Raw genomic sequence first — 27,854 nt, 5'->3', positions numbered from 1 at the left:
TGATTTAAAGGGATAGTTCACCCAGTGAAAGTGGAGTGACATGAGGATGAGTAAATGAAGACAGAATTACTTTTTTTTTTTTTTTTTTTGGTGAACTGTCCCTTGAATTTGCATCATAAAAAGTAGTTCTGCCCCCTATTGGACTGAATATGACACTGCACAGATATTTTTCTCAGTGGGAGCTACAGCGAGAGATATAATCTTAGATTGTCTCGTGTGACTTGATGTTATACATCAGATCTGCTATTCTCTTAATTTTTTATAATATGTTTAGGATTACGATGAATGTTTCTAATCAAATATAGAGCAGTGGCAGCTAAACTGCTCTTTATTTTCATGATGGTTACTACTTAATGTTTTTCATTGAGCCACATTTTCAGAAACTCTGTAATGAAAAGCATTTCATATGTTGTGTGAGAAGGATACAGTTTAATATTTTTTTTTAACTTATATATGTGTGTATTTTAGTATCTTTAAGCTTATTGATCCAAGATGAATAGTCTTTAAATATGGCTTGACAGTGGTTGTGAAATGTTCTACGTGAATGCATAAGATAGTGAATTATGATGGATTTACTTGGTGTTTGTATGATTAAAAGTGCAGAAAGTGTGAAAAAAAATGTATTTGAACGTTTTGTTGAAATTTGTTTATATACAAAAATGCCTATTTATAGGCCTACTATTAATATAGTATATATATACACTCACACAGACAAAGAAACTTTTTATATATAAAAACACTTGAAACACATAGACAGCACAATAAAGGCCAGAAACATTATTTATTGAACATTGACTGTTCTGACAAATAAATATGACAATAAGAGCACTGATATATTCCCCTCTGAAGTGAAGTGCTAATAACTTTAAAATGGGCGACTGATTCCGAACAAATCGTTTTGGTTTTAGACAATTTTCCTTTTTTTAGCATGTTCACCAAAACTGAGAAATTAGCATAACATTCATTGCATCACTTTGCAGCTTGAAATGGAATCGTATGAATATTCCTTATCACAAGTACAAAGTGACAGAAATGCTTCTTTGTTCTGAAACGGGACTCGTGGTATCACAGGAACCGGATTCCAGCCCCAAACTGCACTCCATCACATATCCTGACAGACAAAACGCATCAGTACATTACAAATTCATAACAGTAGAAGAATAACACCAGCACATTAAAAGTGTAATCACATATGTATTTGTGATTGATTGTCTACCTGTCTCCGCTCTGGACACCCATGGGAATGCAATAGTTGAGCTCCAGCCGAGCGATGTTCCCTAGACGCAACACAATACCCGCTCCATAAGACCAGCGGATACATTCAGCCAACTTGCTCAGGTGTGCCCTGGGTCCTTCCCCTAGTGGATGATTTAAATTATAGCAACAAATGTAAGTAAAAACATTGAGAAAAATAAAACCATTGTAGCTTTCTTTATCTCACCATAGTTGAGGTTACACAGGTTTCCGGCGTTGAGAAAGAAATGTGTCCTGAAAAGGTCTCCGAAGCCGCCTCTACCTGGCCTGAATGGGAGAGGGGTGTACAGATGAAGCCCTCCAGCCCAATACGCCTCCCCACCGAGGTAATCGCCTGTCATCAAAGTGAGAAAACAAACTTTAGTCGTGAATATTGAGATATTGAGCTTCACTGACAGAGTCAGAGTCAGTTACCTTCACTCTGAGGGCCGATGCTGTACATGCTGAAGCCCCTCACACTGGTCGGACCACCCAAATAGAACCTAAACACACGTTTAAATACAAAAACAGCATTACTTTGTGTGTTTGTGGGTTATTTTTACCATTGCCAGAGGGAATTTACAAACCTGTCAGCGATACAGGAGGGTTTGTCTCCAAGAGGCAGCAACATACCTCCCCACAGAGAGGTAGAGAGCACCTACAAAGAGAGGAAAATAAGCAAAAGGAGCCCTCTAAGACTAAGACGGTTAAAGAACATTTTTGTTGAAATAAAATAATCAAAATAAAATTAAATACTAAAAAAAATGTAAACTTATTTTCAGTGCAGAAAGTGTGAACAAATTTTTATTTATTTTTTAATTATTTAATTTTGTATTAATAATTATATATCAACTCTTGTTATCCAGAATTAGTTGCCAAGAAACATTTCTAATTTTCTTTTCTTTTCTTTTTTTTTTACATTGAATGATTAAAATTACTAAAACTAAAGAGAGCCCTCTGAAAGTGCTTAAAACATCAACAAACTATGTTGTTATTAACTAAAATTATGACTACTAAAAACATTTATGTTAATTGTAAATATGTTAACTGAAATAAAATAAAATATTAAAAATCTATATTTTCAGTTAGTTGCCATTTCTAATTTGAGCTTAGTTCAAGTTGGAGTACCACATCTACTAAAATTTGAATAAGTACTATAATAGTACATTAACGATACACCGCAATACAGAAACATAAGCAATAGTTTCCTCTACAGAATCTCACCGAGTCCCAGAACAGAGTCTTGTTGAACTGAATTTCAAAGTCTTCCTTCAGAAAACTGACATCTCCTCCAGTGTAACCTGCCAGTTCCTAACAGATGATAAAAATTAAGTAAACAATGACAATATTGGATAAACTATTTCTTACAAGGACAACTGATTCAAACAAACCTGGTTGATCTTCAATAAGGCACCTTTTCTTGGAAGAATGGTAGAATTGCGTGTATCGATGACCATTGCGTGCTATGAAGAAAATATCATATATTTAAAATCAGATATCAATGATTGTAATAACAAGTTTCAGAGAATAAACATACAGAAAGTGAGGACTTCAGGGAATGGCCACTCTCCTCCCTGACAGCGAAGGAGGCCGTACGGGCCAAACAGCCCAGCTCTCTCCACACACCCTCCCACTTCAAAGTGTGATTTGTCCTCCAGATGGGGAACTGGTGATTATAGACCAAACAATCGACAAATGAATTAGATAATATCTTACACGTATAGTAAAACTTTTGACTTTATGGGCCAGATTTACTAAACAGGGCAAATTAGCACAAGAGCACAATTCTAAACAGCAACGATGGGCGTGGAAATTTCCACAGGCGATTTACTGACAACGCGCAAATTAAAGAACACAGACGCAACATCTCATTTACATATCGACCAACGCAAAATACCAAGCACAGTGCAAATTAGGATTAATTGGATGGTTTGTGCTAGTTTGTGCTGGTGCAAGATGTTAGTAAATCTGGCCCTATATCTACTAAAACTAAATTATTTATGACATAATATTTGGTTTGTTAAAGAGAAAATAAATGTTAAAATAAATAAAATGAGATCAAATAAAATAAAATAAAATAAAATATACAAATTTAAATAATTTCAATTTTATTCAAAATAATTTTTATAAAATAAATCCTTTACACTGAACTCTGTGGAGACCCCTCTGTCCGTTTCTCTGAGTGAGCTCCATGGGAACTGGCCCGTGACTTTATACAAGTTAATGGCGAAGCTGAAAGAGTGAGTGAGTGTCAAAATTCACAAACAACCACTGAAACCTGATTACTATAAATCTAGTAATCACAGCTATACTGCACATATAAAAATTCACTCATTATTTCAAAAGGTTGATGAATTTTTGTGTAGGACATATAGACAAGATACATTTTAAATGTTTACAGTATTTAGTAAAGTAAACTCTTTTTCAATCCTTAATGAATATTATGTCAAGTTTGTTTACTAATGAGAAATGTGCTCAACTTTAATGACTAACTTAGCCAACATGACATTTCTAACAAATCAAAATGTCATTTTTAAATAGAAATCTTCACCACCAGGCCAAGAAACATACTTGCGCTCAAAGTGTCCAGGCTGGGGCTTGAAGAATGACAGGCCATATGATGTTTCCTTAGTCCCATAAGAGAACTGGAAGGTCAGCTTCTCTGCACGGCCAAAAACATTGGGCAATTTCAGACCCAGTACCTGAAATGAGAACCAGAACAACACTTCTGTAAATAATTTCGGCTTCTCAATGTAGACACATGGCCAACAGTGACGATGCAGGTGTCAGTAGCTCACCATGCTTCCCTCGTTGTTCCCAACCATGGTGTTGTAACTTCCCGTCATTCTTCTCAGCTCCTTCACCTCGAATGTCACATCTAGTCCATTCGGCAGTGCGTCAACACCTAATGTTTTGAGAGGAATTCAGACTTTGATGCATCACTTTGATTATTGGTTGTTTACCACTGGTTGTTTGCTTATTTGTCGTACCTTCAGCAGTGTCGATGACAACTTCCACATTTCTGAATATCCCCAGACGCAAAAGTCTCTGTCTGGCCTCATGTGACTTCTTCATTACCTGTAACATAATTAAATCTAGTAAAAATATGTAATACAATTTTAATAGTGTAATTTGTCCACAAGCACCATCTATCTAAAGTGATACTCACATCAATTAAGTTTTTGGCACGGAAAACTTCTGCAATCTCGTATGTTAAAATGTCTTCCTTTGTTCTTCCAAGACCATCGATGTGCACATGTTGTACTACAACCTAAACAATTGAAATACACATGAAAAGACCAATATGCCTGGCACAAAACCACATTTATGTATAAGCAGTGGATAGAACAGTCACATAAAATCCATCTCACGTCTTTATTTTCAAGAACCTCCTGTTTCTCTTCATGCTCTGGTTCTCCCAGGTCCAGGTCATCTGCTTGAACCCCCAGCTCAGGTCCTTGCATAGGAAGGGGGTCCAGACTCTGGGTCAACAGATATGTAGAAGTGAGTGAGTTATAGTGTTTTTAGACCTATTATGTCATTATATTAAGCATGCTCAGAGAACCTGATATATTTTATAAATTATCGCAGCAACACGGATAATGTGTAAAAACACAACAGATACTATAAAAGTGTGCATAGGTAAGTGTTGTACGACAGCACTAACGTTAATTTTGTTAATGGCAAATGCTATACGAGTCTGTTTAAAGTGAGAGTGAGCGTTTATATGTGCAAAGATGATTTATTATCTTATTGACAGTTACTCAGGATTAATGTGGAGTACTAAACGTTTTCCTGAACTCGGCCTGTCATTCAAAGACTCTGTTCAGAGGTCATTCCTTTAGCTTCTCCGACAACTCTGGAAAAATGCACTTACCCTGGCATGCACGGTCCCCATGTTTAAAAGACTTTTTACATTCAAATGTCCGCAATATTATAATAAACACAGTTCAGTTTAATACAGAACAATCCGCGGTCTGTCTCTCTGGCACACTACAGCAATCTCCCGGTGGCCGCCATGACACTTGGTAACCACGCCCATCGGGAATGATGATTGGCGGAGGAGGACAGAACAACTACGTCATGCTCGTCACTATTTTCCTTAAAAAAATATGGAGACAAATTGCACTTTATGTTAAATTCCATACGAATCTGTACCCTTTATCCTTTGGTACGGTCGTTTTTCAAAAATATTTTGTGAGTTTATTCGCTTTTTAGTAGAATAATGTCTACAACCTGATTACTGGTTGGTTAAGCGTTCCAGTGGGCGGCGCCAATTCCTGATTGACAGGCAGTTGCCAGACCATATCCATGGGAACAGCAAAGCGTCCTCGACTGGCTACAGAGGTGTTGTGCTCCAGTCTTTAATTTGAGCAACGACAGTGTAAATACGAATTTAACACAAGAATGCGTCCGAGGTCCGCTGTGGAGAGTGGGGTAAGTATGAAGACACTTTACTAATATAATTTCTGGATGAAAAATTGCCAGGTTGAACTGCCAAGGAAATAGGTTCTCTTAGGAAGCTACTGGCCCTTTAAATCTTAATAAAAACTTTCTATTGGTTTCAAATAAGTTAAAACTTTGTATATTGGAGACTAACATTATAATATATTAAAATAAACAGATTATATAATAATTTTAAAAAAAGTACAAAGGAAACAACCAATACTGCATTTCAAAAAAGCTGTTTAGCAAAAATATTATATTGGTTACATTCAGGTGTCACCTTCCGGACAGATGCCTCAACACTCAAGCCATATAGATCTGAGGCCTATAGCACAAGGGCTCGCCATCATCCCCAGAGCTAAGAGTGCGTCTCGGATCTCCTCAGGAGAATTCTCAAAGAGGAACACAATCAAGTCTGACTCTGGTGTGGTCTATGCTGTGTATTTTATTGGTAATGAAAGAAAAGCATGTTGTTGAGGAGATTTCTTATTTTATTACTTCTTCTTTACAGCCTCTTCTGTGCAGTCGGTGGCAGATGAGAATCTTACTTTGGTGGACATTGAGAACCTACTCGTGGAGAGAGTCAAGGACAAAAAAGAGGACTTGAAGGCTGCTTTTGAAGCCTTTGACCTGGAAGGCAACAAAGCTGTCACCAAAGGAGAGTTCAGACGTGTAATCGAGGGGTTTCTTGTACCATTCACTGAATCTCAGTTTGAGGGTCTGTTGGCAAAGGTGTGTTCATTTAGAATTACAAAAGTCACCCACTTCCTTCAGTGCACTTACTGTAATGTTATATTGTGGTACTTAAGCTGTGATTTTTTGTTCATATTATATGTTTAATATTTTCATTAATTTCAACTTCATTAAAATATCTTTACTAGATTGACTTGAGAGAAAATGGAACAATTTCCTACATCGAGTTTCTCAGAAGATACTGCAAAATTTCATCTGCAGTAGGCAGGTAATGTATGTTTTTGTAGATGTTTTTGTCAATTATTAGATTTCCTTCACACATACACTCCATTTTTAAAAGTTTGGGGTGACTAAGATAAAATACCGTAATTATCTTATGCTCACCCAAGCTATTCGATCAAACATACTGTAAAACTAACAATAATGTGAAATATTACAACCGTTTTGTGTTTCATTATATTTTAAATCAAATTTTTTCCTGTGATGCAAAGCAGAATTTTCAGCAGCCAATACTCCAGTGTTACATGATGCTTGAGAGATCATTCTAATATTCTGATTTAGTGCTCAAAAACATTTAATATAATTATCAAGGTTAAAACAGGAACCATGGCACATTTAAAAACCTTTGTAACATTATAAATGTTCTTCACTGTCACTTCTTAGCCATTTAATGTGTCCTTGCTGAATTAAAGTAATAATTTCTTTAAATATATATATAACGGACCTCAAAAGTTTCAAACAGTGTATAATATTTCTTCATATAAACAATATAAAATTTTTTAACAGAATCCCATGCAGGAGTGGAAGTTACAGAAGCTTGTCACTTGGAGAACTACAGTGTCGTCTGAAAGATAAGGTGTAGATTATAGCACGGTATTAATATTATATATACTTACCTGTTGATGTTAGTGTGTAATATCCATGATTCTCATCATTTCAGATTGGAGGCAATTTGAAAAACATCACCAGGGCTTTTCGGCTGTTTGACTACAACAGCGATGGGCAGATACAGCAACATGAGCTGCGTAAAGTCCTGGAGCGATACTGCTTTCCCATGAGTCAGCTGGAATTCCACAGGTCCCGGTTTTCAAATTAATGGAACTCTCTGAAGTATTATTGTTCTCCCCTGAATGCTATGTTTTTTGTCTTTATGTCTTCTCTTTTAGACTATGGTCACATTACAGCGTGAATAATTCGGACACAATATTTTACAAGGAGTTTCTTGAGAAGCTTGGTGTTGACTGTGAAAACTATAGAAAAATTGCACCAGATTCTATACAACTGGGTAAAGTTATATGAAATAAATTAATGTTATACATGTAATACATTAATAATTAAATCAGTTATATATTCTGATTTACACCTGCTTTCAGCACTGAATTGGGACGCTGTCAGTCGTGCTACAACAAGACCTAAAAGTAAGACAAGCGTAAGGGCTTTCTCAAGCAAATCCAGGGACAACATGGATGAAGTCCAGACCAGGTTTTTGAGCAAAGTGAGTATGACAGAGATCATTTTTATCTAAAATATATGAGAATTTCATTTAAAAAGTTTTCTATTTTGACTTACAGATAAAGAAGAATTATAGCCTTGTTGAAAAAGCTCTGCAGGCATTTGACGTCACAGACAGCGGGTTTGTCTCTCAAGAGGATCTCAGATCTGTCCTCAGTAATTTCCTCTTCCCCATGGATGATAATATCTTCAGGGAGGTATTGAACAGGTATGAGATATTAACATATCGTTTATGTACCTCCCTGAAAGCAATTCTGAAATTCATCTAGTGTTGATTTATTGTCACAGATTTGGAGTGAGCAGCACCGAGCCTGTACAATGGAGAATATTTCTCGGATTGTTCAAAGACGACATAGCTGTACAGTAAGTTGGCCATAAAGTTTTTGTTAGTATCCTATAAATAAACATTTTAATATATTGAAGGATTCTGTGCATGCAGAAGTATCTTTGATTATGCATATATTTTTAATGCCTCAATCAGGAAAGATTCTGTTCCAGCAACCCCAGACACATGTAGTATTGAAGCAATCCTACTAAACTTACGTCAACATGTTTTTGATAATCAGCCTCCTCTGACAGAAGCCTTTCTGGACTTTGATAAAGTACGTTTTGAGACTAGCTAATAAAAAGTTGTAAATTATGCACTTCAAATCACAGCTATTCATAATAATGATAACTGTTTCTGTAGAACAGAACAGGGTTTATTAGTAGAGATGAACTATGCAGGGCTCTGGAGAGCCTGAACTTCCATCTCAGCGATGAGCAGTTCACCGCTCTTGCTGTATTCTTGGATGTGGAACATACAGATGCCATAAATTACCAACAATTCCTGGACTTCCTCCATCACCAAAGACCAGTTATGGTATTATTACCTTTGCAGTACTGCATGGTCACATTTTACTTAAAGAAAGATAAGAAATATTAGGACATTATTTATTATTAGTGACATTATTTTCAAGACAATCAAGCTCATTTTACCCTTTTCTCATTACTGCAATATGCAGATTGTGATTACTGAAAAAAGGTACATTTTTGAACTCTCATAAGATTTATAAACACATTACAATATAAATGATATATTACAATAATAAGAATCATTACAAAATAATTAGAAAGACAATACCGTAATTAGGAGAGTCCAAAACTGCACTTTTGTTTACTTATTCAAAATATGACTTGACAGGTTTTGCATATATATGGGTTATTTGCAAATTTAAAATGATTCAACATATAACAACTGTTTTGTGAATTTATTCCAGGAGACACCAAAGCTCAATAAAAAGGTTTCAGAACAGTTAAACACATTGCCATCCGCAGCAACAACAACACAGAATGCTGTAAGTAACCTTCAGAGTTTTTTTATTTGTGCAATTTTACAGTATTTACCTTTACATTAAAAAAATATTTTTTTGTATATTAAGCTGCAAAATTCAATCTTAGAAAATATATCTAAGATTTATATAAAAAAAATAAGTCTATGAATCATTTATCAATCCTAGTTCATGATTTGGTGTCTCTTCAGGTGGAACAGATTCTGAAGGAGAAGCTCTCTGAGAACTATGACATGCTGATCGAATATATCACCAACATAAACCAAAACCAAAGTGACACCATCCCCCCAGAAGACCTTAGGAGATTGATTCGACAACACGGACTACCGCTGTCTGAGCGCCACTTCAGCAAGTAAGTCTCACTTTTCTGCCTTCAGTCTTACCTCTGGATACTGACTATTTCCCCTTGTTTGCTCTCAAAGGCTTTGCGAACCATTTTTGGAGGGTGAAAATGTCAACTACAAGCTGTTTTTGAAGAGCTTGGGTATTCCAGAGAAAATTGAGGGCCGCCTCAGTATCATTGAGAGGTTTGTATGATCAATAATAAGCATGAGAATTAATACGAAGCACTCAGCCCTGATGAGGAATCACACATGATAAATGTTTTTTTTTTTGGTAAAATACAGAGAGGAAAAGGCACATGAAGCCTCCATATTGAACATAAAAGCACAAGCAGTAAAGGATGTTGTCTTGAGGAAACTCAAGGACAGGCTTCAGAGACGCGGGATGTCCCTTCAGGACTATCTGATGTCCAAAAGGAAAAGCATGACAATAGCGCTTACTCTGAGAGATTTCTGTAAGGTACGATATGAGATCAGGTCAGAAAGTCATAATTATAATTCTGATAATGTGAAGGCAACATTCAATCATTGTCTTAAGCATTCAGTTCTTTACACTGATTCATGTCTCTCTTGCTTTTAGATTCTGGATGATTGTGGTATTTTCCTGGAAGGACCCCAGTTTCAGATGCTTATTGAGTCTCTTGGTTTTAATTTGGGTTCGATTTCTGTTACTGACTTTGTGGCCAAATATAAAGGTTTGATTTTTCTCAACACACAATCTGTTTTCTTAACACAAACATATGGCACAAAACCTAATTGATCAATTTCTCTTCAACACAGAAGTAACAAAACCAGAAAAGGGCGAAGATAGACAGACAAAAGATGTACAAACTTCTACTCTTTTGACTGCAGAGGACTGTCTTGCTCAATTTAAAAAGAGGATCAAGGAATATCATGGGGTATCAAAGCAAAAGATTATTTTTAATTATTTACTAATTTACTACTAAAAAAGTGTCTAAATACATTGTAGGCCACTCTATATTTAGTCCTTCTCATGGTATCAACAAATATAGCATTTTTTAAAGGCTGTAAATGCATAAAAACAACACTTGTGGCAGAATAAGTCCCAGTGCTTCAAACATGTTTACCTCGCATTTGTTTGCAGGATGCTCTGACCGCTTTCCGTCTCATGGACAAGAACCGAGATGGTGTGGTGAATCGGAATGACTTCAGAGCTCTGTTTGACAGCCTGATGTTTGTAACCAAAGAGAAGGAGTATCAGAGATTGCTTGACCTGTTGGGCCTTACGTCTGGCTGCACACTCAACTACGCTGAGTTCTACAACAAAGTTCACTCTAGCAGCAAGATGAAATCACATCACCACGATAACACCTCGTAAAAAACACTCCTCTGGAAATAATATTTGTATTTATTATAGCTGTTTATGTAACAGAAATCTTTTTTATTTATTTATTTTTTCAGGCGAGATGGCTATCCTGACACTGCATGTGACCAAATTCATGACTATTTGGCAGCCATTGCACAGAAAAGACCTTCAGAGCTCTCAAAGGTAATCTACATCCAGTCCTGGTCACTTTTTTGATGCTATATGGCAGTCGTCTTAAACAAACACTGACACCTAGTGGCCTGGATGTAGCATAATGCAAAAATATAGCTTTCAGTTACCAGTATTGGAGTAGAAATGCATTATTAGCAGGCAGCCATGTTTATAGCAAGATGTTTTATTAAGATAAACTGAAAAGTATTTGACCGGTCATGTGATCTCAAAATGGTGGCTTCCATGAGGAGACCCGCTACATGTACAAACGTTTTAATGAGGAATTAAGCATACTTTTTACGTAACAATTGTGTTGGCAGGCCTTTTGTCAGTTGGGTGACGATGTTAAAAGCATCATGACCAAAAATGGTCTAAAGCAGCTGCTTTTTAAATACTACATGCCCGTTACACCAAATGAGTTTGAAAAACTCTGGGACAGGTAAGCAACACTGATATTTCAATGAGTGTATGTGTTCCTCAGTGCATTTGATAGTTGATCCAGAATCAGTATTAGCATGGTGTTAACTAAAATATACAGTTAAATGTTCATAATTTTAACAAAATAAGAGGGATTATGAAAATTGTATGTTATTGGTTATTTAATACTGTCCTGAATAAGCTATTTCACATAACAGATGTTTATATATTCTCCACAAGACAAAATAATAACTTAATTTATAAAAATGACCCCGTTCAAAAGTTTACATACCCTTGAATCTTAATAATCTGTGTTGTTTCCTGGATGATCCACGACTGTTTTTCTGTTTTGTGATAGTTGTTCATGAGTCCCTTGTTTGTCATGAGCAGTTCAGAAAAATCCTCCTTGTCCTGCACATTCTTTGGTTTTCCAGCATCTTCTGCATATTTGAACAATTTCCAACCGTAACTGTATGATATTGAGATCCATCTTTTCACACTGAGGGCAATTGAGGGACTCGTACACAGCTATTACAAAAAGTGGAAACATTTACTGATGCTCAAGACGGCAACACAATGCATTAAGAGCCAGAGGGTGTAAACTTTTGAACAGGATGATGATGTGTAAATGTTTCTTATTTTGTTTAAAGATCATATTTCTTTTCAATTGGTACTACACTTAAGAAGCTACATAAATACTTGAATGTTTCCCAGAAGAAAAAATAAGTACAATTTACCCTGATCATCCAATTCAAAAAGTTTACACCCCCCGGCTCTCAATGCATTGTGTTGCCTTCTTGAGCATCAGTAAATGTTTTCACCTTATATAATAGTTATGTATGAGTCCCCCAATTGTCCTCCATGTGAAAAGATGGATCTCAAAATCATACAGTCACTGTTGGAAACGGTTCAAATATGCAGAAAATGTTAGAAAACCAAAGAGTGTGCAGGAGCTGGAGGATTTTTCTGAAGAACAGCAGGCAGTTGAACTGCTCGGGACCAACAAGGGACTCATGAACAACTATCACAAAACAGAAAAAATCATCCAGGAAACGACACACAGTATTAAGATTCAAGGGTATGTAAACTTTTGAACGGGGTCTTTTTATAAATTCAGTTTTTATTTTGTCTTGTGGAGGATATATAAACATCTTTTATGTGAAAGCTTATTCAGGACAGTATTAAATAAACAATAACCTGCAATTTTCATGATCCCTCTTATTTTGATAAAATTATTAAAGATTTAAATATTCTGCAAGGGGCATGTAAACATATAAGGACAACTGTATAACTCGCAAGCATTCAGAAATTTCAAATGTCTCATATCTGCTGTAAATAAAACTAAAAACTCTTTTTTCCACAGATATGATGAAGAGGGGAAGGGCTTGGTCACTCAGACAGAGTTTTTAAGAAAGCTTAAAATCACATCAGATGAAGACAGCCAATCAGATGCTTTACAAGAACAGCTCACAGAGAGGGCGATTTCCGCACCTGACCTGGAAGTTATGCTACAAAATCTTAGGTGAAAATGATCTCTATATCAAATGACAAATGTAATAGTGGATGAAAATATTTTCCTCATGCATATAGTGTTACATGGAACTATCTGTGTTTGAAGGAAGTGGATTGGGAATAAATTTGAGAGTGTGAGTGGAAGCCTTGTGCTTCTGGATAAAAACAAAGATGGTCACGTGACCGTGACGGACCTGTACTATCTCCTGCACAGACATGGATTTCGACTAAGAGAACAACAGTTCACACATCTACTGAACCTGTAACTCTCTATATCAGACATGTTCATTTACTCAAAATATGGTGAGTGTTATGAGCTACTGCATTGTTTTTCCCATTTTCTTTTTGTTTTTCAGCCTAGGCTTTGACGACAGTCTGAAGGAGCTGCCATACCTTGACTTTCTAAAGCATCTTGCTGGACCTCCAGTTTCCATTTGGTCTGCAGTCGAGCCTCCTCAAGGTCTGACTGTAGGTTCTCCAGAACCAGTGGAGGATATAGAGGAGCTGAGCCCAGAAAAAACAATACAAAGAGTCAAGGAGCTGGTTACTGCTTCCTCAGATACTCTCTACAAGGTACTGACTGTTTATATAGTACAGTATGTTAATATTGCTATAGAGATGTTTTAACCTTGAAGTGTGCTGCAGTAACAGAGCTGTGTGAAGTATTTTGTAAACACTACTGTACCAAAGGTGTGGGGTTGTTTTATTAAAAGAAATTAATACTTTTTATTTAGCAATGAAAACATTAAAAATTACAAAAACATTCAAAATCATACCAACCCCAAACTGCTGTTGTGCTTTGTTTTTTAGGTCTTCTCTGCATTTGATAAGACTGGAGATGGTATGATACCACAAACAGAGTTTCGACAAGTGCTGGACCATTTCTGTATGCGTCTCTCAGAAGTGCAGTTCAGGAAGTTGCTGTCTGAGCTGAGAATAAACGAAGGGGAGGAGATTATGGTTGACTGGAAGGAATTCCTCCATGTCTTCAACCTCTACAAACAAGAGGTCAGAAGTTTTCTATGGTTGAGTTTGTACTTTTTGCACAATATGAGGTTGTCATATTTTAGAATGGTCTAAGTTGGGTGTATAATAAAACACAATTTATTTCTTTAACTCCAACAGATGGCAGATGAATGGCTGAAGAAAATCCATAAGATGCGGTTTCCTAATCAGCCCCGACCTTTAGTCATCAGCGAAATTTTGAGGCGGGTACAGGAGGTTGTGTCGGCCCGCATGTACATTATAACAAAGGAAATGGTTGACCTCGACTACGCCAATATAAACACGATCTCCAAAACTGACTTTAAGACCATTTGTGATCGTCACTTCATGAGGCTCACCGACGAACAGGTAATTTCCAGTACCACATGAGCTTCTTTAATAGTTCCTTCAATAGCTTGAAAAACAACCAACTCTTTCAGTTTCAAGACCTGTGGAAAATGCTACCAGTTAACGGCTTTGGAAATCTGGAATATCGAGAATTCCTGAAAAAGTTCAGTGGAGAACAGCAAGGCCTGGAAAAGGCTGCTAAATCATTACCAGGTTCAGCAAGAGCAACGTTGGAGAGACCAACATCCCTCAGACGCCCCAAAACAGCACCCTGTGCCTTTAGGCGCTCTGCGGTATATTTACTTCATATGCTAATATTGGTATACATCTTCTCTTTGCATTGGATTTGACAAGTTTTCTAATGTCTTTTGTATTCCACCACCCATATCCACAGTTATCAGTGTCAGAGCAGCTTCAGAGACCCTCCACTGCGAGCAGAAGGTCCACACCACTGCTGAACTGTGAGGATGTGGAGATGAAGGTACGTTCCAAGATCCAGGACTGCTGGAGGCACATCCAGAGGAGATGCAGGCAGGCGGACCCTGAGAGGACCGGAGAGATAGATGTGGACGTATTCCTAGGTACATTGTTGAGGCTAGATATCTGTCCATTTAACAGTCACAGCAACTTTCAACTATATAAAAAGTCAAAACTAGGGAATTTTCCAAGCTTGGAAAAGTAATTGAGATTAGTAAAAAGTCATGGACATTTCTATAGTGAATATAATTTTTCTAGCTATGCTCAGATCTAAAATATTCTAGCTCTGACTTCACAAACCAAATTGTTCTTTCAAATCAGTTCTTCTCAATGAATCAGTAAAACCAGTACAGAAATAGGTCACAATGGGTCTGAATTATAATTATTTTTATATAATTATAAATAACACAATATAAAATAATATTATATATATAAATGTAAATGTTCTGTTTTATTTTTTATATAATTTCATTTATAATATATATTTATAATATAAAAATTATGAATAACATTGCATGATATATATTATATAATCATTGTAAAACTATAATAATTAATTATAAAATTATATATTTTTAATTATTATTTTTTTCTGAATTATATTCTGAAAGATTTATTAGCAAATGGGTCTGAATTATAATGATTTTTAAATACAGTATATATTTTATGTATTTTAATATAACAATATAAAAATTATCTATTATAAATTCCATTGCACGTACTGCATACAGAGTATGAATTGTTGCCTTCTGGAAGACGGTATAGATTTCAAATGTGTAGGTATAATCATTTTAAAAAGTATTTTATACCCATGTCAGTTAAAATGTTAAATAATGAATGATTGTCTTTTCAGGGTTAGTATAGGAATTCATGTGTATATTGTATGTATATTGTTATTTATGGATCCAATGGTCTTGTCAATGTAAACACCTTGAGTCCAACACAAATTTCCCCTTTGGGCACAATATTTCATTTCATTTCATTTCATGTATTTTAATATAACAATATAAAATGATCTATTATAAATTTTGTTATAATTTATATATAATTCACAGAATTTTCTTCTGAATAAATTATTAGCAAAATTAGCACTCTGAATTACAGTATTATAATTTTTATATAAATAATATAAAATACAATATAATGTAATATATATTTTGTAAATATTTTTATATTTTAGACAATTTTATTTTATAAGTAATTTAATGTATAATTTCTCTCTCTCTCTCTCTCTCTCTCTCTCTATATATATATATATATATATATAAAGCAGGTAAAATAATTATTGAACACATCACCATTTTTCTCAGTAAATATATTTCTAAAGGTGCTGCTGACATGAAATTTTCACCAGATGATGAATACATACAAGGAAAACAAAACAAATAAGTTCAGAAAGACTTGTGTCCTGTGTAATTCCATTTTATTACACATAGCTTAATTTCTGAACTCATTTGTTTTGTTTTGTTTTCTTTTCTTTGTATGTATGGATTACTTGGGTTGTTATGGACATCTGGTGAAAATGTCATGTCAACAGCACCTTTAGAAATATATTTAATGAGAAAAATGGTGACGCGTTCGATACTTATTTTTCCCACTATATATATATATATATATATATATACATATATATATATATATATATACATATAAATGCATAAAATGTGTAAAATATGACGTATAATTTGTATAATTATTATGAAATAATGTAAAAATCAAAAGGAAAATTATGAGAAAAATCATGGAATTTCATTGGCCAAAAAGTGGAAAGCTAATCATAATGTATTGCAAATGACAATGGAAAGATCACATATTCCTGTTTGTGTGTGCAGTAATTGTAGTTCCTTACGTTATATATTATATTTTATGATTGTCACATTGTTGATTGGAAATAGTGAATTTAAATTGATGTTGTGCAGACATACTCCAGGGCCTCCATATTGAGCTGAGTTCACTTGAGTTTGAGCAGCTGGCTGTCAAATATGACATCAAAAACAGTGGACGTCTCTCTTACCCGGACTTCCTGCGGCACTTTGTGCTGATGTTCAGTCCTCAGGTCAACACTTCATCCCACAGACTCAAACTGCAGCTCTCCAGGACACCAGTGAGTTTGCTGGAATTACTGCCTGCTGTCATTCTAAATATTCATATAGTTGATGAATATACTATATATATGATAATGTATAAATTGTGAATATACTCATGCAGCATTTTCTGACTTTGTCCTTCAGATGAGTCCAGGCCCACTTAGTAGCCAGTGTGCTGAAACCATGCTGAGAATCTCCAGGCCTATCCAGCTCTACTGGAGGCAGATGAGGCAAAAATTCATCGCCTTTGACAAAGAGCGCACTGGAAAGATCTCTCTTCAGGACTTCAGAGAGGTACAAAGCACTGTTTTATACTTAACACTTTCAGTTAATGTCTTGTATTTAGTCATGTAACCTTTTGCATGATTTTTTTAGGTTCTGAGACAATACAGTGTGAATCTGTCAGAGGAGGAATTCTTTCATTTCACTTCTTTTTTTGACAAGAACCTCACAGGAAGGATTTCATACAATGATTTTCTGCGCATTTTCCTTCAATGAGTGCAGATTCATCTGTTTATTAGTTTGGAGTGTCATATTGCACTGCTTTAGCAACACTGATGTCACAGTTTTTTAAATAAAAAAATAAACTGATTATTCTAATCCTTCATTTATGTTGTTTTTATTTATATAGAAAGAGAATATGTTTATAATAGGAACTTTTATGTAATTTTAATAACAATTTCAAATGATATATTATACCTTTCGTATTTTATATATAATTCAATTAAAAATAAATTCTGAAAAAATAAATCATATTATATTCAGTCGTATTTTCTTACTGAAAAAAAAAATGCAAGAAGTTATTATTTGGAATAACCAGTATTTAATGGTATTATGGCAGTGAGTTTTGCTCACAACCATGAAATGTACTTTCAAAACACAATCAAGGCTTTCAAGATCACTAATGTTTCACTCGATCACAACGTTCTCACCATGCAATGCTGTTCTTCCAGTACATGACCCCTGTGATTGCAACACACTGTTTCGCAATCGTTAGAACGTTACCAGATACTATCAGTGTTAATGACTGACCTTCATTTGGACTCACTGTAAGTTATTGCACTGCATAACCTCAGGTATTCATATGTTGAAGAATATGCAGGGATCTGCTAAAGAATGGAATATCTCTTTTGCTGGCTGTGGATTTCTGATGGCTTACTACTGTGGAGTCTATAGCTGTTTATTTGAACGGGCCCCGTTTCTTCTTAAGGGGGTGAAGAAGATTTGTGGGGCTTCATCTGGTGCTCTCATGGGTGCAATACTAGCATGCCAAATGTCTCCAGGTATGTTTAACCAATTATTTCTAGTTTAAAAACTTCACACAAGTTGTAAAAGACAACAAAAAAAGGTTTATTGAAGGCATTTGTCATGAATCCAAAAGACAAATCGTTCACATTCACAATTAAATGATAGTAAATAGTAGTTTTAAAATCTAAACATATTTCAGAAGACTCATTAAAGATAGAAAAACCCCTATTTAATTCATTTGGATGACTATTATATTGATTAATATTGGTGATCCTAAAGGAAATTCCATTTTGAAGCTAAATGCTGTGAATATTTGCTGGAAATGTCTCGAGAGGCTCGGAAAGGCACCCTGGGTGCTGTGCATCCCTCCTTCAACCTGCTGAAGATAGTACGAAACTTCCTAAATCGTGACCTGCCCGATGATGCCCACCTACTCGCCAATGGACGGCTGTTTGTGTCACTCACGCGAGTGTCAGATGGGACAAATGTGTTGGTGTCTGAGTTTGACAGTAAAGAAGATATCATTCAGGTGAAGTCAACTGCCTTTTGTGTCCTGCATGATGAATAGATAAGTGTTAACGAGGCTTTATGATTTACACATTGCTCTCTGTCTACAGGCTCTGATTTGTAGCTGCTTTTATCCACTGTACTGTGGTGTGATACCTCCAAGCTATCATGGAATAGTATGTAGCCGTTTGACTATTTTTGTGATACATTGGCAATAATTGTCAGTTTTTCAATTACATGTGCTCTTACTAATATTTTATTAGTTTTGATGTTTTGCTGGCTTTATTATCTTACTGACACCTAGTGGTGTGAATGAAGCCTCAGAATTCAGAGTTTACGAGCTCATATTTGCGATAAAAAAATAAAATAAAAATAAAAATGGCGGAAACAGGCTTCCGAGAGAAAAAATTCTGCTGGTCACGTGACCTCAACATGAGGCGACCCGCTCCGTGTAAATTAAAATAGCTTTTTCTACGTGAATGTACATTTTTTTTTGTTACATATTTTCAAGATTATTTTCTTTATATTTTAACGTTCTGATTAGGAAAATAATTACTGAGTGTCTTTTATTTAGTTAGCTGTAATTAAATGCAAATTAAATTAAAGTTTCAACCATTTTTAAAAGTTTTTCCCCATCTTATCTGTTTTCAGAGGTATGTAGATGGAGCATTGAGTGATAACATGCCTTTCTCTAGTCTGAGGAACACAATCACCATCTCGCCCTTTTCTGGAGAGAGCGACATCAGTCCTTATGGAAACCCTTTTTACTTCCATGACATATACTACAATAATGTCAGCATTCACATCAACTTCATTAACGCACACCGAGTGGTCATTGCATTTTTTCCTCCAGAGCCAGAGGTAAATTTTTTGAATGCTTGATTTTCAAAAACATACTTAGTCTTAGGCCCACATCTTGTTGTGGTGTTTCGTAAGGTCTTGGCTGAGATGTGTCAAAATGGATATGAGGATGCTTTCCTTTTTTTAAAAGAAAATGGTGAGTAGCCTTACACTCATCTTGAAGATGATGTTTGGGGTAATTGTGTGGTTTTTAAGATCTAATATTGTTTTGCTTACCAGAACTCCTGAAGCTCACATGGCCGCTGTCAGAGCTGACCCTAATTGATGAACTGGAGAAAATTCCAACATCTAAGAAATATATTAGTGAAAACAAGCTAAGAGTGACTGAGAACTCTAAAAACATCCTTCCAGAGTCCATCAAAAAAGGTAAGACAACAAATAACTTACATCCAACACCATGAACCAGTAAATCTAAAAGATAATATGAGAAAAAATGATATTTTTTTTCACCTTCTCCAGTATTTTGTAAGGCTACCATGAGGGAGAATGAAAAAATAAGATATCCTCTCTCAGTGAAGCTGGTTTACTGTCTAATGTGGTGCATTTTGCCAGTGGAGATGGCATACATAATGCTTTTAAGGTATACTGAATATGTAAAAAATGAGTAAAATTTAAACATAAAAGTCTTATGATTAACATGCTGAGACCCTGACTGTTTTTTAGGCTTGTTGAGTGCGCCCCAGAGATGTCGTCATATCTGCTGTGGATGTGGCAGATGTTAATGAGAACGATTGGACAAATATTGAAGAAAGCTTTCTCAATAAGGTTTGAAAGATATTACATGTCTAAATAATCCAAAAATTAAGTGTGATGTCCCTAAACAAGAATTTCTGCCTTCAGTTATTTATGCATACAGAAATATCCAACTCTTCCCTAACTCCCTTCAACTTCAAACCCAACTCACTGACCAGCACCACCTCTTGTTCCTCCTCTTCTTACATACACTGTGTAAATACTTTAAATAAAAAGGCTTCAATAACCTTTTGAATCTTGATTTGTATGTAATCACACCACTTTAACTTACTTAAATTGCCTCTAAATGAAAGATTTGAGATCATTTACAAAATGAACGTCAGATGAATTCTTGTGTTTAGTGCGTTTACGTATAATCTCTTTAAAAAAATATACAATTAAACATTTTCTACCAGTTTACAAGCTTTTCTCACTAAAATATAATATATAATACTAATTACTAATATAGAAATAAATGTACAAGCAGAAATGATCATAACTGTATTTTAATGAACAAAAAAAGATAATCATGTTTACAGAAAGGGTAAAATAAAATAAAAAAAATAGCACCAAGTAAAAGCATGTGGATAAATCCATAAATTATGGCATGTTCAGGATTAGTTCACTTATATAAACGGTCATACTGTATTGTATTTTACAGTACTGAAGGTTGTTGTGTACATTTGTTTAAAAAGTGATGCTGATGCTTCCTCATAAGGAACACATTTAAAGACATTTCCAATATACAGTCACCAGTAATTGTGACTTTGTCTTGCAGTGGCTCCATAAGAGTCCTTCCAACATGTAAAAACATTATGATAGTAACAAAACATTATTTAAATGTTATCCTCACAGATTTTGCAATATGATTTTTAAAATGTGCACTTTAAAAAGATTTGGGTAGTTACACTTAAAATATTACTACAAAAGCAAACATAATACATCCCATCTAAAATATCAAATGAAATAATAGTGAGCGCTCCTTATGAACAAATCAAGTATCAGTCCCTGATATCACATAATGCAATAAACCAGTGCTCAGAACCTCGTACACTAAACTACCAAAAATAACGTCAATGACTCTAAACCAATAAAGTAAAAGATGAGTATATTCTCCAGTTCCATAGAAATGCTAATTCCTAAAAGGTCTAATTGAAATTCATAGTAAAAACTGTTCTTTTCTTTAATAAAGAGGCATTTGAGATCTCAAAGGCCCGCAAATTGAAGTTCAGAGGTACAGTTTCTTTAAAAGCACAGCAGCCATTGGATTCTCCTTGTGCATGTTGGGTCACCTTGCTTGATACTGTGATTCCTCAAATCGGTCCTGAAATTATAACGTAACAGACTGTCACAGCAACGCACAGGAGAAAGAAACCAATGCCCCAAAGACTTCTGGATTCGACTGAGAGAAGATAAGAGGCACAGCATCTCTGGAAGAGCACAGGAACCGGCAGACTTCGTCTGAAGTCCCCCAGAACGGTCCTTCCTCATACACCCCAGCTTTGGGCTTGAGAGGAGCTGCCGATGTCTGGGATCTGATCGGCAAAAGACTGCGTCATCCACTGACCATCCTGAACCTGGCTAGCCGCATTTTGATTCGTCGGCGCCTTCTCCACTGCGTCAGCTGGAGGTATGAAAACAAAAATTGATTTTAAACATCTAAAGACCCCTTTGACTTTCATTGTATGGACAAAAAGATGAAAGATAGTACCAACCTTTCTCCTCAGATGTGGAGAAGTTACAAAATCCATTGCTTTGGCCTCCTTCAGGTGCCGATTCTCCATACGCTCCTCCGAAAGCTGCTTCATAACCAGGATCATACTGCTCTTCCTTGATGGCCGTCCTCTTAGCGTCCTCTGTAAGACAGAAGGTAGATAAAGTGGTCAAGTACAGTTCATAATTGTGTACATCAGGAGGGCAATCATAAATGGTCTGCTTGTACCTTTGGCCATGCCGAGATCAAACGAGTAGTTCACTTCTTCTACCTCCATGGGCTTCGCAACCCCCTTCAGCTGATCTCGGAGCTCTCTTAGCTTGATGTAAAAATGCACTTTGTCCTGAGCACGAGGAAACTGAGCACAGCGGGCGCTGGAGGAAGGCATCAGGTACAACGCCTACAGAAAACCGTAACATACACCATATGACTCATATCTGACCAAATTTTGCTTTTGCTTTTTTTTTTTTTATTGCAGTGAACCAAAAAATGGTTTCTTACCGTCTCAGAGTCAGGAATCCTGTGAGGCTGTAGGCCAAATTCAAGTGTTTTGGGCTTCTTCCCAAATATCTCCCTACAGAACATTTCATATATACCTAAAACAAAAGTAACTGTCAAATGCACGCCTTCATATCAGTTTGTATTCTGTATTTGTGTTTGAATACTTACATTTTCCATTAAAAACTGCTATGAGTGGCTTGAATTTCTTTAGCTTTTCCACTAAGATTTTACCACCTTCTCGAAGCTCCTTGCTGCAGAAGGTGACAAGAAAAACTATTTAGAAGAGAGGAACATCACTACTTCCAGTAAAGAATGACAGTAGAGTGACAATCTACCGCACCTAGAGAGATCTTTGCTTCCTGGTGTCGCTCTTTCTACCATATTTGTGAAGCCGATGCCATATTTCTCAGGCAAACTCTCATCATCCATGTGATTTAGCAGCTTATCTGTGAATCCAGACAGGAACAGACACTTCCCTAAAAGATTGACAAGAACAATTATAGTTTAATAATTGAAAGTTTAGAGTTTTGACTGGTTTTGTGGTCCGGGGTCACATTTTATATTCGAATATTTTTAAATATATTATAATAAATGTTATTTAATATTAGAATATTTATGTATTTACAGTATTATCATATTAAAAATACTAACAGTATAAAATCATTTTACATTGGTGGTCGTACAACCACTTTTTAAAATGTTAATATAATAATTGAATTTTATATGCATTTATTAAAAATAATAACAATAACAGCATTGTTATTATTAACAAAGACATAAAATATCTCTTTATACTGAAAGATAATAATGTTAACATAACGGTTTTTAACAATTCCTTTTAAACGTGAATATAAGCAAACTGATATATATATATATATATATATATATATATATATATATATATATATATATATATATATATAAAATCAACCTTTAGAATTTCTCTTTTATATTTGTAAACAACCTTTTATATTAATATATTACAAACTATTAATATATTAGGGCTGTCAAATCTATTAAATCGCATCCAAAATAAATGTTTTTGTTTACATGGTATATATGTGTGTACTGTGTATATTTATAAATAATGCACACACATACATGTATAGATTTAAGAAATATTTACGTGTGTATATATTCATATTTATATATATGATTTATATTATATTAATATACATTACATATTTCTTAAATATAAACGTGTGTGTATTTATGTATGCATATAAATATATACAGTACATACACATATAATGTAAACAAAAACTTATTTTGATTTGACAGCCCTACAATAGATTTAAAACAGAAATTATAAGACTAAAATAAACAATATAATAACATTAAAATCTCTTTTACATTAAAGCATAATATAACAATAGAGATGTTAAAGTTAAAAATGAGTAGAATTGAAGTCTACTTACAAAAATGGTTTCCTGGTCCAGGGAACCATCTTCCAATGTAGGCCGCCATCAACCCTGGATTAATTCCGATCTGCATCATAAATATAAGATTCATTTCAGACATTTGGGTTCAATGCCATCTTTGGTTTAACATTCTTCATTGTTAAAAGGCAACTTCAGAGAAAAGCCATAAAAACGTACAATGACATAGTCCAGATTGGGGATAAGAATGTCAGGCAGTGTTTTCTTCATGACTTCCTCCTCCGACATGCCCTTAAAGCGATCGACTTTCCTCTTGACTTTCTTAAAGGTTTCGTCAATCTTCTCCTGTCCTTCAGCTGGCGGAGCCTCCTTATCCTCTTTGGCTTTCTTGGGTTTAGGTCCCGGTTTGGCTTTAGGTTCGCCTTTGGCTTTAGGCTCTTTGCTCGCAGCCCTTCCTCGCTTTCCTTTAGCAGGTGCTTAAATGGGGAAAAAAACACTTTTGACTCACTAATTGCTACATGAGAGAATGTATTCAGTCTGCTGAGCTCAGCTCTAATGTTTGAAAACACAGAGTCCTGGATAACTACCTTTCTGTGCAGCCGCAGGCTCCAGTTGGGCGGCATCCTCTGGGTGTACAGGCATCTGCTGCATGCCTCCATCTTCTCTGGGTCCCTCCATCATAAAACCAGCATTGCCATTAGCCATGTGAGGATACTGAGCCTGAAGAGCCTGCAGATGCTGCTGAGCTGACTGAACCCTAGTTCAGAAATAAAACAGGGACTGACTGAGTTGTCAGTCCAACTTAGAAAAAGTCCATCTTAAAAGCATATATTTAACAAGATGCAAAATAGAGATTTTTAATCAGTTTGACCAATATTCTGTACCAATGTAGTGAAGACATGATTAACCCAACACTGCGCATTAAACAGAAAACAATGGTGTTTACAGGTAAAGAAACTTATTTATTGTTTTATTTGCATAATTACTCCTTCACTCAACAAGAAATACAAAAAGATTAAAATACATTTACAACTATTTAGGTCACATATTTACCTTTGCATAAATATAATGGGATGATAATATAAAATGTGTATTAATTATAGTTCATTATAAAACTATGTGAGACCCTGGAACACAAAACCAGTCTTAAGTCGCTGGGATATATTTGTAGCAATAGCCAAAAATATATTGTATGGGTCAAAATTATCCATTTTTCTTTTATGCCAAAAATCATTAGTATATTAAGTAAAGATCATGTTCCATGCAGATATTTTGTAAATTTCTTACCGTAAATTTATCAAAACTTAATTTTTGATTAGTAATATGCATTAGGGCTGGGCGATATATCGATATATTCTTTATAAGCGATACGATATGAGGCAATACCGTTCATATCGATATACAGTAGTTTGAAAACGAGCGCATCTGAAAATGCAGCGGAGGACACAGACTGAGCTACTGCAGAGAAAGTGCATAATAAAATTGGTTCTAAACACGTGACAAAATTTATATGAAGGGCTTTAAACTAATAGGCTTCTATATCTTACGAGTTTTTAGTTTCAGTTTAAAATGGCTCTGACAGAAAGGCTGCGTGTGCCGCTAACAGAGATGCTGTTTTTCTACATGCATAACTTACATTTCATCTTTAAATGTTAGAAAGCCATGGAAATATTTCCATTTTGCTGTCAGAAGTGCGTGAGCCTTCTGCTTTGAGATTCTCCGCTAAACTTCACAGACTTCATTGAACGAGCGCCGCCACGCGCATGCGCGCCAAACAGACGCTCAATGTAATAGGAGCGCAATAATTCTGACTAAAATATACATTTTGCTGAAATATTTGTAGTTGGACAATAAATGTGTCATATGTAGAATTTTAAACCTACAAGTGAGTGTATTTGTATGCATTGCTAAGAACTTAATCTGGACAACTTTAAAGGCGATTTTCGCAATATTTCGATTTTTTTTTTGCACTCTCAGAATCCAGATTTTCAAATAGTTGTAGTTCGGCCAAATATTGTCCGATCCTAACAAACCATATGGAAATTTATTTTATAATTTGAAATTTTATTTATTCAGCTTTCAGATGATGTATAAATCTCAATTTTGAAAAAAATGACACTTCAAGACTGGTTTTGTCGTCCAGGGTCACATATAACTATTATAATATTTTTAAAATAAAAATGTAAAACTAAAATAAACAAATATAATTTCATAATTAGAAATAATTTTAACATATCACTTGACAGACACTTAAGTCTTATTGAACAAGAAACACTTAAAAATTAACAGTTAAACAACACAAAGCAAAGATGAAAATACATGTGCAAACATTTTTTGATTTCAAAACTTTGCGTAAATATGTTATATATAATAATAATAGTAATATTAGTGATTTGTTAATTATAGTTAATAAACCATAATTGACATAACTATAAAAACTTAATTTTCATTATTTTTTTTAAATGAAATCAAACATCAAAATAATAGTTTAATAACTAGAAAACATTTCTACCTGTCCGTTAACAGAAACTTAAGTCTTATTCATTAAGAAATACTTAGCATTTAGCAGTCAGTCAACATAAAACAAAGATGAAAATACATTCACAACCATGTAGATTGCAAAGCTTATAATATATGCCATAATAAAACGAATTTATTCAGTATTAATTAATTATTAAACCACAATATATTTCATAATGGCTATAAAGTTTGTAATATTTTTAAATAAATGTATAAAATAAAAATACAGTTTAACTGACACATCAACATAATAACTGCATCTCCTTTACATTGGAGATTGTCTTATATAAAGCAGGTGCAACTTCCATAAAGAGATATGGAGTTAAACTATATCATTAGAGAAGTCGAGTCATTAATGCAACCCTGCAAAAAGAACATATTAATAATTGCAGGAACGCATCAGTTTTCAAAACAAACACAAGTGGCAACACCAAGGCAGTTTCTTCGTGTAAGCTGGCCAATAACTTGTTATTGTTGCTTGTTTCGTGCATGGCGGTACAGACTGGTTAGTAGCATTAAAAAAACAGACTAAAATGCTGAATGTTATTATAACAGCATAAGAAAATCAGTGGGATCGTAATTAATCTTGGCGCCAATTGACGACATATGGGGACACTCACCATTGTTGGAGGTATTCCGAGGGGGCATGAGGCAAAGATCCATAGAGCCTTTCATCCATCTCTACGGGATTTACTTAAATAAATTAATATTTGTGTTCATTTCAACAGCAATTTCAAGTGGTATTCTCACAGGGCAATATTTATTACCAGCCCTTTTACTTATAGCTTATTTTATAGTTTTATAATAAATAGGTTCAATTGTACATAAATGCATTCCTAAACTTAGTGAATATCAAAACATATCCAGCCTAGTCTGGCTTAAGTGTACAAACCAGATCAGAAAAGGTTCTGTGTGCTGGATTTTAAACACACTCCACGTAATCATCCAACACATCTCACTCTTACTATATTTGACACATCCAGTAATTAAAACTGCGATACTGAGCAAACTAATCTAAATTTAGTAATAACATCATAATCCAGCGGCACAAATACAGGCAAACGGCTAAGATCCTTTATTTTACATAAATGTAAAAACCATATGTGATACTGTTAGCATGTTCGGCTAATACTGGCCTAGAGTGCCAATTCATTGAGCACAATGAATGATGGTAGCTAGCTAACTGTGCAGAGCGCTTCTATCGGCATAAAAAGCATTTATATAGTGTAATTAATAAAATTAAGCTTCATTTGTATATGAATACATACCGTTGTGATACGATTAGAACGATAGTCCACTGAAATGTTGATTTTTCTCGTTTTAGGAACAAAACCGGTGAAAGCAACAAAGACGACACCAGCAGCGAGAAATCAATTTGACAGTGGAGCATACCAAAAGCACCCGTATTAGGGGCGTTTTGGGCGCAGTATGTCTGTTTCTTCCGTTAAATATAAAAAGAAAAACAAAAAAACAGAAATTAAGTTTTATTATTGCATATTTTAAATGTAAAAAC

The 27,854-nt window shown here is 35.0% G+C and overlaps 4 protein-coding genes across 9 annotated transcripts; 2 read left to right on the top strand and 2 right to left on the bottom strand.

The window, feature by feature from the left end:
- Positions 1-30: 30 nt before the first annotated feature.
- On the bottom strand, positions 31-5,282 carry samm50 (SAMM50 sorting and assembly machinery component). Its single transcript, XM_058766871.1, has 15 exons — positions 5,111-5,282; positions 4,605-4,715; positions 4,403-4,504; positions 4,224-4,311; positions 4,032-4,138; positions 3,805-3,935; positions 3,378-3,465; positions 2,771-2,899; positions 2,625-2,696; positions 2,458-2,544; positions 1,821-1,891; positions 1,669-1,736; positions 1,442-1,588; positions 1,217-1,358; positions 31-1,111 (listed from the first exon to the last, which is right to left on the bottom strand). The coding sequence occupies exons 1-15, from the start codon at positions 5,129-5,131 to the stop codon at positions 1,066-1,068; spliced, it is 1,410 nt and encodes a 469-aa protein (XP_058622854.1). The 5' UTR covers positions 5,132-5,282; the 3' UTR covers positions 31-1,065.
- Positions 4,670-17,438, top strand: efcab6 (EF-hand calcium binding domain 6). Its single transcript, XM_058766870.1, has 32 exons — positions 4,670-4,737; positions 5,490-5,670; positions 5,953-6,103; positions 6,191-6,411; positions 6,561-6,640; positions 7,159-7,228; positions 7,313-7,449; positions 7,539-7,657; positions 7,746-7,867; positions 7,944-8,092; positions 8,173-8,247; positions 8,366-8,486; positions 8,573-8,746; positions 9,144-9,221; positions 9,407-9,567; positions 9,638-9,742; positions 9,842-10,016; positions 10,137-10,251; positions 10,337-10,455; positions 10,662-10,891; positions 10,979-11,066; positions 11,375-11,493; positions 12,835-12,993; positions 13,090-13,245; positions 13,340-13,556; positions 13,794-13,991; positions 14,109-14,336; positions 14,408-14,608; positions 14,710-14,896; positions 16,712-16,896; positions 17,024-17,173; positions 17,255-17,438. The coding sequence occupies exons 2-32, from the start codon at positions 5,641-5,643 to the stop codon at positions 17,375-17,377; spliced, it is 4,443 nt and encodes a 1,480-aa protein (XP_058622853.1). The 5' UTR covers positions 4,670-4,737; positions 5,490-5,640; the 3' UTR covers positions 17,378-17,438.
- A 436-nt stretch (positions 17,439-17,874) lies between these two features.
- On the top strand, positions 17,875-20,501 carry LOC131534181 (patatin-like phospholipase domain-containing protein 2). 3 transcript variants are annotated; one of them, XM_058766878.1, is made up of 10 exons: positions 17,887-17,928; positions 18,090-18,162; positions 18,407-18,656; positions 18,745-18,810; positions 19,286-19,495; positions 19,571-19,631; positions 19,715-19,861; positions 19,955-20,075; positions 20,159-20,260; positions 20,336-20,501. In XM_058766878.1, the coding sequence occupies exons 2-10, from the start codon at positions 18,146-18,148 to the stop codon at positions 20,370-20,372; spliced, it is 1,011 nt and encodes a 336-aa protein (XP_058622861.1). In that variant the 5' UTR covers positions 17,887-17,928; positions 18,090-18,145; the 3' UTR covers positions 20,373-20,501. The 3 variants fall into 3 exon arrangements, with proteins under 3 accessions (XP_058622860.1, XP_058622861.1, XP_058622862.1); XM_058766879.1 differs by having other exon boundaries at positions 17,890-17,928; positions 18,424-18,656; XM_058766877.1 differs by having other exon boundaries at positions 17,875-18,162; positions 18,424-18,656.
- A 264-nt stretch (positions 20,502-20,765) lies between these two features.
- Positions 20,766-27,767, bottom strand: tdg.1 (thymine DNA glycosylase, tandem duplicate 1). Of its 4 annotated transcripts, none has more exons than XM_058766873.1 (11): positions 27,610-27,740; positions 26,962-27,034; positions 24,409-24,578; positions 24,041-24,297; positions 23,861-23,930; positions 22,783-22,918; positions 22,611-22,693; positions 22,443-22,537; positions 22,170-22,341; positions 21,943-22,083; positions 20,767-21,851 (listed from the first exon to the last, which is right to left on the bottom strand). In XM_058766873.1, exons 2-11 carry the CDS (start codon positions 27,018-27,020, stop codon positions 21,715-21,717), a joined length of 1,320 nt encoding a protein of 439 aa, XP_058622856.1. In that variant the 5' UTR covers positions 27,021-27,034; positions 27,610-27,740; the 3' UTR covers positions 20,767-21,714. The 4 variants fall into 4 exon arrangements, with proteins under 4 accessions (XP_058622855.1, XP_058622856.1, XP_058622857.1 ...); XM_058766874.1 differs by having other exon boundaries at positions 26,962-27,022; positions 27,610-27,704; XM_058766875.1 differs by having other exon boundaries at positions 20,769-21,851; positions 24,409-24,605; positions 27,610-27,657.
- Positions 27,768-27,854: the final 87 nt, after the last annotated feature.

This window comes from Onychostoma macrolepis, chromosome 25 (assembly GCF_012432095.1).
Source record: "Onychostoma macrolepis isolate SWU-2019 chromosome 25, ASM1243209v1, whole genome shotgun sequence".
NCBI lineage: Eukaryota > Metazoa > Chordata > Actinopteri > Cypriniformes > Cyprinidae > Onychostoma > Onychostoma macrolepis.
This window is presented reverse-complemented; position numbering and strand designations above follow the sequence as displayed.